Genomic DNA, 12,119 nt, shown 5'->3' on the forward strand with positions numbered 1-12,119 from the left:
TAGTACAGGAATATCTAATTTTAGATAAATTTAATATGTAATACCTATATGCATTTTCTCAACAAAGAAACGTACAATGTGGATCTTAATATACCTGCAATTTACAGGTAGAACAATGAACAAAAATATAAGAAAAGGAACGAGAAAAGATTTTACAAAGTGGTTCTTAATAACTGTACTACGAAATATACAAGCGCAACGAAGAAGACAAATTGGTATGCATCTCGTTGGAAGCTGTCCTCCGATTGGAAGAACTGAAAGAAAATCAAATTAATTCTCGAACATTAGCATCCCAAGTCCAACAAAAATAATGTTTAGAAGAATGAACATCGAGTAAGTAGAAAATAACCTTGGTTGGATCAACAGATGGCTGAGGATAAGTGTCTACGTCTGGTTTTTGGGAGGAGAAGCCCTTGACAAGGTCTCCCAAGTCTTTAGTCGTGTCGATTGTTGCGAGCAGACGACATGATGTCCAGAAGAAAAGTTGCGCAATTGATGATGATGCCGATAAATCCCAAACCTCTTGATGCTCAATCACTTGACCACTTATCTGGTTTAGAGTGAATTGGGAACTCACTTTTACTATCAACTCTTCTCCTCCACTAGTTAACCACTTTGGCCTCCCTCTCATTGTCCATTTTATGCTCAATACACTTGTTGATAACATCTCCATTTCCTCCACTGTCTGACACAAAAACCGTGTAGATCAATTTGATTCAAAACCAATCTTTTTCTGACTTGACTACCAACAGAAAAACCAGAAACTACTTCTATAATTTAGCCAAATTTGTTTGAGAAAAATTACCACAGATGGGTTTTCCAATGCGCCACTAACCCATAGCGGTCTCTTGTACTTGTCACGCCCTCTAAAACTTCTTACTGGATCCTGCAATTATCAACCACAAACATACAAATATTCAATTTTTTTTACCATTTTAATTAAATCTGAACTCACTCAGTTCAACATGATGATAATACATATTTTCTATTTCAAAATTACAATATCATATAATATCTACGCGTACATGTATATATACCTTGTATATGACAGAGGATGCAAGGGGAAAATTTGGTTGACTGAGCTGAAGAATATCACGAGCCAGTTGTCTGGCGGTGGATTCAACCTGAGGACTACTGAAGCACTCAAACTCATTACAAAGCTCACCAAAATCCATGGCGTCCACCATTCTATCGGCCTCGGATCTCTCCACTCCACCTCTTTCACTCCCATTCGATTCGTTGCTCACTGCGAGAATTATACATACATCTCACATGAATATATATTCCCAATTATTAGATATCTTTTCATGAGAAATTATTATTGAATATTATCAATTAATTACCTGCTCGAAGTGGAAAAGGATGGTGGAGAAGATGGGTGGTGGGTCTGGAGAGAAGTAGAGACTGACGGCCGCGATGAATGAAGTTGCCGGCGGCCGGGGACGGAGGAGGAGTGGTTCTGTAAATGGAGAGAGCGTGTGTGTCACCCATGTATATATATATATATATTATTACTCTGTTATTTACCATATAAGCTAGTAGGCATTTGTTTATTTCCAATGGAAACTAAATTTTTGGATAAGAACTGGATATGTATGATGTTACTTTGGTCTCGTGTACTCTTCTTAATTGTTATATATATATATATATATATATATGCCCGAAGTTGATCAGACAATACCTCAATCTACGAAGTATCAGCTCTTTATTATGCATTGATTCTTTCAAAAATATAATATTAAATTAGTTATTTTAAATATTTAAATTAATTTTTATATTAACTTTTTAACTCTTGTCTTGTATTACATTTATTTTTAAAAATATGTGTATTAATTTCTATTTGTTTAATCTCATCGTATGGATAGCAAATTTATTATGTAACAATTTTACTAGACACATAATTATGTTTAATTATCCTCGGCATATGTTATGTAAGAAAATATTTTAATTTTTATAATTATTTTTTAATAAAATAAAAAAAAAATTCTTCTACGTTTTTGCTAATTTGTAAAAGAAGACTTACTCATCAATCCACTCAAGTCTTCTCTTGCTATCTGTCCCCTTTTCCTCTTCTCTTCTTCATATAAATAAAATGTCCACCATTAACAACCTTCAAAAATTACAACAATGGAGATGGATGTCCTACCAATCTCCAAAGATTCAAAAACTTCTTCTTCCGCACACCTAGCAGTTTGATCCATATTTTTGTCATTTCTCAAAAGTTTTAAGACGTATTTAATGCTTCTAATAGTCTTTCTTTTTTTTTTTATGACAAAAAAAAAAAAAAACTCTAATATCCCCAATTATGATAAAAATAAAAAATTAGTATAAAAATTAATTAAATAAATATATAAAGATGGTATACGACGTAATTATTTAAGTAATTCGTTTAAATGTCTCGCCTAACTGTCACAATTTCATTTTGAGGACAAGTAAAAGCACATTACCAACAAGAGAGAACCTTTATTGCAAGAGTGCTCTCAATTAATTCCATTTGGTGAAGAGAATAAAATAAATTGAACCTTTTGTGATTGTTAGATGCAAAGAATTTTGTTAGTATTTTGTACATTGATGAAAAATTTAATCCTTTATTCACATACTTACTTTCTATTTGGTATATTTGGTGGCCAAACAATGAACAATGGCCTCTAAATGATATACTGTTGGTTTTGTAAAGAAGTCATAATACTTTATTATCAATGAAGGTCATCAGATATAAGTGAGGTGGGTGTGATCTTCGATGAGATGTGTTTATTAAAAAAGATGTTCAATATAATTCATCTTGATTTTATTTCTAGATGTTGTAAGAATGTATTCATCTTGATTTTATTTAACAACCCATAAAGTCATGATTCCTGCTCCTATCTTCTGAATTAAACAAGCTTCCTTGTTATATTTGTTAGACTTGAACTCGGTCTAATAAGTACGAAAATTTTTATGCTTCACCCAAGAAAAAAAATAAGATTACTAGTATTCTCTTATGGTAATTATTATAATTAATTATGTTCTTCAAATGATTTAATGCAAGAATATAAAACAACAAAATATTTAAATTAATATACCACGTTGTTAAAAAATTTTATTTAATTAATACTAAATGCATTCTTATTATATTTATATATAAAATATACTAAATAAATATACCACATTTGTATGATACGTTCTAAATCTGCTATTTATTGATTATTAGATTCTAATACAACATGACTTCGATTATAATTTCGTTCATTTATTTTTTAGAATGAATGTGGCTTAACGTGACTCCAAGTTCTTTCTCTATAGAGACATTGCATCCTTGAAATTGTAATTTCCTTCTGAACATAGGAATTCTACCGACATTCGTGCTTTTGCAATATTGACTCTTTCTTCCTTGCTTGCCTTTCAGGCCCTCATTACCTTATTAATTTCTCATGCATTATCTGTGGTACAGTCATACTGAAATTTCTATAAATTATCAATTATTTGAACTATGTATTTGCTCCAGAACTGTCTCACAACCATGGTCAGGCCAACATTAATCATACTTCATACTCGGGTATCCAAAGATAACTTTCACGACTTAAAACAACCTTGATGGTGCAAAACCAAGTTTCCCTCCATTTTATATCAAATTCTAACAAACTCTATAATTCTTTTTTCCAATTTCTTGTTTTTTTTTTATTCTCTTGCAGTCTATTATATTCCTTTCCCTCACATCTATAGATTTCAGTCATATGTGTTGTATGTCTTTTATGATGAGAATGTATTGAGATGTCCCTATAGCCATATATACATATTCAATACAACATGTAAGTCAACTTTTTCTTTTGTTCGTACTACATTCAAAATTTTAATGATCTTTGTTAGCACAATTTGTGTTAAGTCTATTCAGCTCATGATATAAGCTGACATTATACAGATGACTCATTCAACTATCAAAACCTCTTCTTGATGAGAAAAGAACCAGTTTGAGTATCCGTAAAGCGAGCAAAATACATTTTTGAATTTAGTTAAAAAAATCCATCTTGAACTCTTGCAACTGAATCTATAATATTGATTTTCTATTGCCTGTAATGAAAGGAAGAATGTCATTCTAGGCCATTTTGCAGTAATGTTGATAAGGCTTTCCTGTCTTGGTTTTATAATTTGGTTTCTACAGTTTTCTAGCTAAGCTTTCAAGAGCTAGAAAGATTCATTGATATTCTTCTATTAGGGGGACTAGGTCAACTTTCCTAAATATGAAATATTCATAAGATGACACCCAAAAATTTTCTACAGCTTAGTTCCAAATCAAGTTTTATCCAATAACAAATTGATCTAACTAAATTAAATTAGTAATATAAAATATAATTGGCACTAGGCATCAAATTTACTGTACAATCTGAATTAATAATTAAAGAAAAAGTTAAAAGATTGACAATCTTCGTAAGAGAGATAAAGGAGACTAGAAAAACTTTAAGAGAAAAGATAACTATTTTAGTTATTTTGAACAGTGCACATGTGAGTATTTATACAGAAGAATTAGCTTATGCTTAATTACAAATATGATCCTGTAGTTATACGTAATTATATAAAAGAATGAAGTAGCAGCTATTCTAATACTAGGTACAAAGAGAAATATATACCAATAGGAAAAAAAATATTTTTACCTTAGTATAGATATAACCTATATAAATGGAAAAGTTATTGTTATAGGTGAATAACTTTTACCAATAGATAATTTTTATTTTTACGATTCTAAACACATATTCTGTGGCTGTTTGAAATTTAGAAGAATTTCATGAAAGAATGGATGAACCTTTCATTACTATAACTCCTAATGGGCTATATTTGTAGGATTGTAATATGCTCAAAATATATAATAAAAAATATAAAATAATTTTATAACAGCCCTGAAAATTAAAAAGAAATGTATATATATTTATTCTAAGTGCGAAAACGAAATAAAATACATTATGATTAACATCCCTTACACAATAACCAAAACGAATTAAAGTATGTAAGAATAAACTAACTTAAAGAAAATACTATGAATGAATACTGTAAGAAAAATTAATAAATTCTTTTACTTTTACTCGCTGTCTTCCTGCAGAACGGGCTCAGGAACCAAATTCTCCTGATCTGAAATAGTTAAGTAAGGAATGAACTACACTAGCCCAGTAAAGACATCACACTATCTCACTGTCATAGAAGTAAAAGTTGGTAGAAAACGAAAACGACTAATGGAGCATAATTTATACAAACTCATTTATCAATAATAAAACATTTTACTGTCCACCTACCTCGGTAAGATTCATGAAAACAATTTATGAAAATAATTACATCATAAATATCATAAGATCACGCACACTCTGCAACATAACACATATCATGCTTTTGTATTTCAATCATCAGGCAACAATTTTCCTCTTTTATCAGCCTACTAGTATCCATGGGGATCCATAGGGGGTCCCCGCTACACGTGAACCATTCACATTAATAATTTAATTCTAGGGTCGTCCCCATAACCCGTCCGGTATGGGCGCAAAAACCATAAACCTCAATACCCCGGTCGGTATGAGGGTGAAACGAGTCGTCCCCATACCCCGTCTGGTATGGGTGCAAAACACATAAAGTCTCCATACCCCGTCCGATATGAGAGACCACGTTCCCTGTAGAGTTCCCTATGGACCCGGTCCGTTCACCATCTTCCAGGATATCTAGTGAGGCTGTAGACATTATCCATTATCAATTCACATGCCTTTTTACTATTTTTCTTAATTTCAATTATCCAATCAAACAAAAACACGTAAACCAGTAATAAACATCAAACAAGGCAACAGAACATTGGGTTCACAATAATTCAAAGCATAATAAATGAAACCGTGATTCATGCATATGAAACTATAGAATAAACACATTAGGCACCATACTGCATTCAAAACTGTAAAATAAATCAAACAACACCTGACCAAAAATATATCAGATTCGGACTCCATTAGCAACGTTAATCAATTATACATATATATTAATTCATAAAATACCATTTTATCATTTATTAGGCTTTAATGTCGTGATAGAAAATAGGGTGAGAGATCCTTACTTGTTTCGGAGTCTGAAATCGGGTTCTTACTGCGCTTACGGGCAATCCCTAGATTCCCTAAATTTTTTTTCGAAAACTGAAATACACTTCCGGTACCTGTACATGTCTTCAAAAAATCTCAAATCCGACCCAGGGCCCATTCGGCCAATTTTGGAATTCCGACACGGCGGCTTCGCGGTGCTTCGGCGATGGTGCCACCTCCCACGGCGACGATCCGCCTCGAGTTGGCCGTTTTCGGCCAAATTTCAATTGGTTCATGTGATAAAACACCCCTAGGGCCCTCGGTGGGCCAAAAAATTCTAGAAAACCGAGACTTACCAGCGGTGAAGCTCTCGGGTACGGTGGCTCCTCTGGCGCGAGTTGCGATTTAGTGTTTTGCTCCAGTCAACCTGTAGAGAAAATGACGGTGGTCACAGTGGTATAAAAATTACATCGAACAGGAAACGGAAAGGGCCTCATCGGAGGCAAAAATCAAGGAAACCCGCGGTGGCGCCGCTGGACTTCGGCGGTATTTTTTGGCTAATCGGCTGGTGGTTTGGCTCCGATTTGGCCACAAGGAGGTTCGGCATCAAAAAACGAGCTAAGCAGAGAAATTTTACTTCGTTTGGCGGTCGAAAAGTCCTCCGGTGTGACGGCGGGTGGCGGCAGCCGGTTCCTCCGGTGGCTGGGTCGTCTTCTCCGGCGAGGGTTCGGGCGGCTAGGGTTTGGAATTGGGTGTGGATGCGCTTATTTATAACCCTCCCCTTTTAATCTAAGTCGTCCATCATGATTTAATATGGGCTGTCCGATCGCAATTAAATTGGAAATAAATCTGGATCGTCCATCGCGCGCACGCAGGTCGCCAACGTGTCTCCATCCCGCGTGGCTTCCCGCGTCAGCGTCCCTGCCACGCGGCGTGTCCTGGCTGATTGGGGCTGCTGACATGGCACTATTTTTTTAAATTGCATTTTGACCCATGATTTTTGATTTTCTTTTCAAAAACACCCCCAGAATCCAAATTTTCACCCATTTTTCCCAAAATCAATTTCAATTAAATTTCAAAAATAATTTTACTCTATTTTATTATTATTATTATTTTTATTTCTATTAAATTAAATTAAATTAAATTAAAACTTTATAAATTAAATATTAAAATAGAATAAAATTAGACAAAAATTCCAATAAAAAATTAAAATAAATTAAATAATAAAAATGAAATAAAATAAAAACTTGAGTGTTACAACTCTCCCTCCCTTAAAGAAATTTGGTCCCCCAAATTTGCCTCTTACTCTTGGTCGAACAAATGGGGATACTGGGCTCCAAAATCTAATTCTAGCTCCCAGGTAGCCTCCCTTTGCGAGTGGTTCTGCCACACTACCTTTACAAATGATATTTCCTGGTTGCAGAGTATTCTACTCTTCTGGTCCGTGATACCGACTGGGACTTCCTCATAAGATAAGTCCTTTTAGAGTGAAAGCGGTTCATGAGCCAAGACATGAGAAGGGTCCGGGTTGTACTTACGTAGCATGGATACATGGAATACATTGTGGACCTTGGAGAGCTTTGGAGACAGTGTTAGTCTGTAGGTGGTAGTACCAATCCTGTCTAAGACTTCATATGGTCCAATAAATCAGGGGTTCAGTTTTCCCCTCCTGCCGAACCTATTAATTCCTTTAAAATGAGTGACCTTAAGGAACACTCGGTAGCCTTGTTCAAACGTTAAATCTCTCATCCGGGTGTCTGCATAACTCTTCTGCCTGCTCTGAGCTGTCTAAATGTTCTTTCTAGTTTTAACTATTTTAGATGTGGTCTCCTCCACCAACTCCAGGCCGAACAATTTTCTGTCGCCCACTTCTTCCCAACAAATCGGTGATCTGCATGGGCACCCATATAACGCCTCATACGGAGCCATGCCAATGCTCGCTTGGTAGCTGTTATTGTAAGGAAATTCTATCAAGGGTAGATGGTCGTCCCAATGGCCCCCAGAGTCAATGACACAAACTCGAAGAATATCCTCAAATATACGGATTGTCCTTTCTGACTGTCCATCAGTCTGAGGATGGAAGGTAATACTGAGAGACAACTTTGTTCCCATAACCTGCTGAAAGCTACTCCAAAATCGAGAAGTGAACCTGGGGTCCTTGTTGGATACCACTGTCACTGGAACTCCATGCAATCTGACTATTTCCTGGATATACATTTTTGTCAACTTGTCCAATGGATCGGTTATCCTGATGGCTAGGAAGTGGGAAGACTTGGTAAGCCGGTCAATAATTACCCAGATGGTGTCATGTCCTGAACGTGCCTTGGGTAATCCCGTTACGAAATCCATGGCGATACGTTCCCACTTCCACTCTGGGATCAGTAAGGGCTGAAGTAACCCGCCTGGGCGTTGATGCTCTGCCTTGACCTGCTGACATACCAAGCATTTAGATACAAATTCAGCTATGTCCCTCTTCATCCCATTCCACAAAAATCGGGGTCGCATGCTTTGGTACATTTTGGTGCTTCTGGGATGCATGGCAAACTTAGAGTTATGGGACTCTGTCATGATGTCTCTCTTTAACTCACTGTCGTCTGGGACACACACCATATCCTAAAAACAGAGTAACCCATCGGCAGAGATTTAGAATTCTAAGCTCACTCTCTGTTTTGCATCATTCTTGCGGGCTACCAGGGTGGGGTCGATTGATTAGGCTTCCCTTATTCTCTGTATTAACTCGAGCTGGACGGTCAGACAGCCCAAACATGCGACTCTCTTCAGGTCCTGAAGCCGAACCTGTTGTGTGGCCCCAATTTGTCTGCGTTCTGAAAATATTAAATGGGCTAAGATACCTGCACTTTTCCTACTGAGGGCATGTGCCACCACCTTGCCCTTACCCGGATGATACAAGATATCACAATTATAGTCTTTAAAGAGTTCCATCCACCTTCTCTGACGCATGTTGAGATCCTTTTGAGTGAATATGTGCTTCAGACTCTTATGATCGGTATAGATCTGGAAGGTCTCTCCGTATAAATAATGGCGTCAGGTTTTCAAGGCGTGTATGATTGCGGCAAGTTCCAAGTCATTGATGGGGTAATTCTTCTCATGATTCTTTGACTGTCTAAACCCATAGGGTATGACCTTCCCATGCTGCATTAGGACATAACCCAAGCCTAGATAGGAGGCATCACTATAAACTGCATATCCCCCCCGATCCACTCGGTAAAACCAGTATGGGTCCAGTGGTCAGCCGCTCCTTTAATTCTAAAAAACTTCTCTCATAGTCCTCATTCCACTCAAACTTGGAATTCTTCTTTGTGAGCCGGGTTAGGGGAGCCGCTAGACTAGAGAATCCTTCAACGAACCTGCGGTAATAACCTGCCATTCCCAGGAAGCTGCGGATCTCCTTAACTGATGTCAACTTCTCCCAGCCAAGTACCGCTTCAACCTTTTCGGGATTCACTAATACTCCTTCCTTCGATATAATGTGTCTTAGGAAGGCGGTCTGCTCCAGCCAGAATCTACACTTACTTAATTTGCATATAGCTTCTTTTTTCTGAGGACCTGCAAAACTTGGGCTAGATGGTGAACATGCTCTTCTCTGCTTTTTGAGTAGACCAAGATGTCATCGATGAACACAATAACAAATTGATCCAAGAATTCTCTGAAGACCTTGTTCATCAGATCCATAAAGATGGCCAGGGCGTTGGTTAGCCCAAATGGTATGATCAGGAACTCATAGTGCCCGTACCTGATTCGAAAGGCCGTTTTGGGGATATTTTCTGTTCTTATTTTCACCTAATGGTAACCTGATCGCAGGTCTATTTTGGAGAAGACCTGCACACCCTGCAGCTGATCGAAGAGGTCGTCAATTCTGGGAAGGGGGTATTTGTTCTTGATTGTGACCTTGTTCAATCCTTTGTAATCAATACACAGTCTCAACGTTCCATCTTCCTTTCTGGCAAACGTGACTCCGGCACCCCAAGGAGACACATTGTGTCTAATAAAACCACTGTCTTGCAATTCAGTGATTTGTTTTCTCAGTTCTTCCATCTCAACGCGGCTCATGCGATAAGGAGCAACTGAAAAGAGCTGGGTACCAGGTTGTAGGTCTATAGTGAACTCAACTTCCCTGTCCACTGGCAGTTTGGGCAGTTCGTCCAGAAACACATCCGGAAAGTCTCAGACTACCGGAATCTCTTGGATACAAATTTCCTTCTTGGGCTTGCCTAGTTAGAGAAATTAGCAAGGTTAAAGTACTTAAAAATTAAGGAAACTTGCCATCAAGGAATAAATATCAAATAATTTTATTAATTTGTATATGGTTCCTCATTAGTAGGATTAAATACAACATTCTTATTAAAGCAATCTATGGTGGTGTGATACGCCGCTAGCCAATCCATCCCTAAAATTACATCAAAATCCCCCGTATCTAACCCTATTAGGTCTACACTCAGTTTTCTGTTTTCTATCTCCACGGCACAAGCCCTGTAACAACTTTTTCTAATAGTGTTTAACCCCTAGCGGTAGATACAAACAACATTGAATCAAGTTTATCAGGTGATACATTAAGTTTGGATGCAAAAACATGTGAAACAAATGAATGCAATGCACCAGTGTCAAATAAAACATGAGCAATATGATCACAGATAGTGTACATGCCATGTACCATGTCCAGGTCGGCGTCGGCATCCTGCTGGGTGAGGTTGTAAATCCTGCCCTTAAAAAGAGGTCTTCTTTGGTTCTGGTTCCTCGGGCACTCTCTCGCATAGTACTACTGGGCACTACCACATATGCGATAGGTGTTGTTGAGGCGATAGTAGGGTCGGTCCCCGTGATCCCTACTACAGTGCTAACAGATCTTGCCACGTGCTGCCCCTGGAGCCTGAGGGGGAGCCTGGATCGCTGGTTTGGGCCTCTTATTTTGTTGGACAGGCGCAGTAGGTGCTGGTCTGCGAGGTGGAACTGAGAGTCTGTGACTCCCTGATGATTGGAAAAGGGTGTTGAAACTCCTCTCCACGATCTGCGTCTTTGCCAGAACAGCTGAATATGTCTTGAGCTCTAGTACCAACAAATGCCGCTTGATCTCTGGGCGGAGGCCCCACTGGAACCTCCTGGCCTTTCTGCCCTCATCCATCATTGTTTTAGGGGAGTATCGGCCCAGCTCTAGGAACTTACGAGCGTATTCTGACACTGTCATATTCTCTGGACCAGCTGAACAAACTCTGTCTCCTTTAAATGTCGGATGTGCTCGGGGAGGTACTCAGCATGAAAGGCTGCTAGGAACTGCTCTCAAGTGACAGGTGTGGGCAGGGTGGTCTACTTGAGCTCCCACCAATGATCTGCTTCCCCCACCAGCATGTAGGACGCAAGAGTAACCCTCTGCTCAGGAACGACTCTTAACGTCTTGAAAGCCTTCTCTGTCTCCGCCAACCAGTACTGGGATTCTTCGAAAGAGGACTCCCCTGCAAAAGTGGAAGAGTTTAGTCTCTTATACCTCTCTACGTAGCCCGGGTCAATTAGGGAAAGAGTTGGGTCCCGTGGAAGAGGGACTGGGTCGGGCTGAGGATAAATTGGGGGGCCCTGTGGTGGCACCTGCTGATATAGTGGGGGCACCGGATCAAACTGTGGCAGTGTCGGGCAATACTGTGGCTGAGGCACCGGATTATACTGCGGCAGTGGTGCCGGGTGGTACTGTGGAAGAGCAAGCTCTTGTCGGGGTGGCTCGGGATCCGCCCGCTGTAGTGGTGGCTCAAACTGTGGTAGTGGGGGAGGGTCGGGTAATTCACTTCTCTCCTTTCGACCTTGTTGAGCAGCCATGATCGTTTCGAACATCTCAAATAATCTGTCAACATCTTTTTGAAGCGAATCATCCCGGGCTGCTCGGTTTAGTGGGGGTCTCCCTCTCCTCATCTCTCTTCACCTGCATTTCACAAGGAATGGTTGAGTAATAATTCTCAGTTTGGTATTCCTCTAAGTATCATTTTGTAAGGGATGGGTCCGAGGAAAGCGGCTCTGATGCCAAATGTAATAGACCCGGAAATTAAAAAGAAATATATATATATATTTATTCTAAGTGCGGAAGTGAAATAA

General features: G+C 38.6%; 1 protein-coding gene across 1 annotated transcript; it reads right to left on the bottom strand.

Annotated features, from left to right (window-relative positions):
• Nucleotides 1-29: 29 nt before the first annotated feature.
• LOC110816377 (transmembrane protein, putative (DUF2358)) lies at nucleotides 30-1,511 on the bottom strand. Its single transcript, XM_022044533.2, has 5 exons — nucleotides 1,344-1,511; nucleotides 1,038-1,246; nucleotides 806-886; nucleotides 350-685; nucleotides 30-254 (listed from the first exon to the last, which is right to left on the bottom strand). The coding sequence occupies exons 1-5, from the start codon at nucleotides 1,489-1,491 to the stop codon at nucleotides 153-155; spliced, it is 876 nt and encodes a 291-aa protein (XP_021900225.1). The 5' UTR covers nucleotides 1,492-1,511; the 3' UTR covers nucleotides 30-152.
• Nucleotides 1,512-12,119: the final 10,608 nt, after the last annotated feature.

Source organism: Carica papaya, chromosome 1 (genome assembly GCF_054855325.1).
Source record: "Carica papaya isolate Zhongbai chromosome 1, ASM5485532v1, whole genome shotgun sequence".
Lineage (NCBI taxonomy): Eukaryota > Viridiplantae > Streptophyta > Magnoliopsida > Brassicales > Caricaceae > Carica > Carica papaya.

Bases quoted from the DNA above. Each gene is read 5' to 3' on its own strand.
- LOC110816377 (XM_022044533.2), bottom strand. From the start codon at position 1,491: ATGGGTGACACACACGCTCTCTCCATTTACAGAACCACTCCTCCTCCG. The intron at 887-1,037 runs GTATATATACAT...TGATAATTGCAG, and splicing joins CATCCTCTGTCATATACAAG to GATCCAGTAAGAAGTTTTAG. The intron at 686-805 runs GTAATTTTTCTC...TTTTTGTGTCAG, and splicing joins CATTGGAAAACCCATCTGTG to ACAGTGGAGGAAATGGAGAT.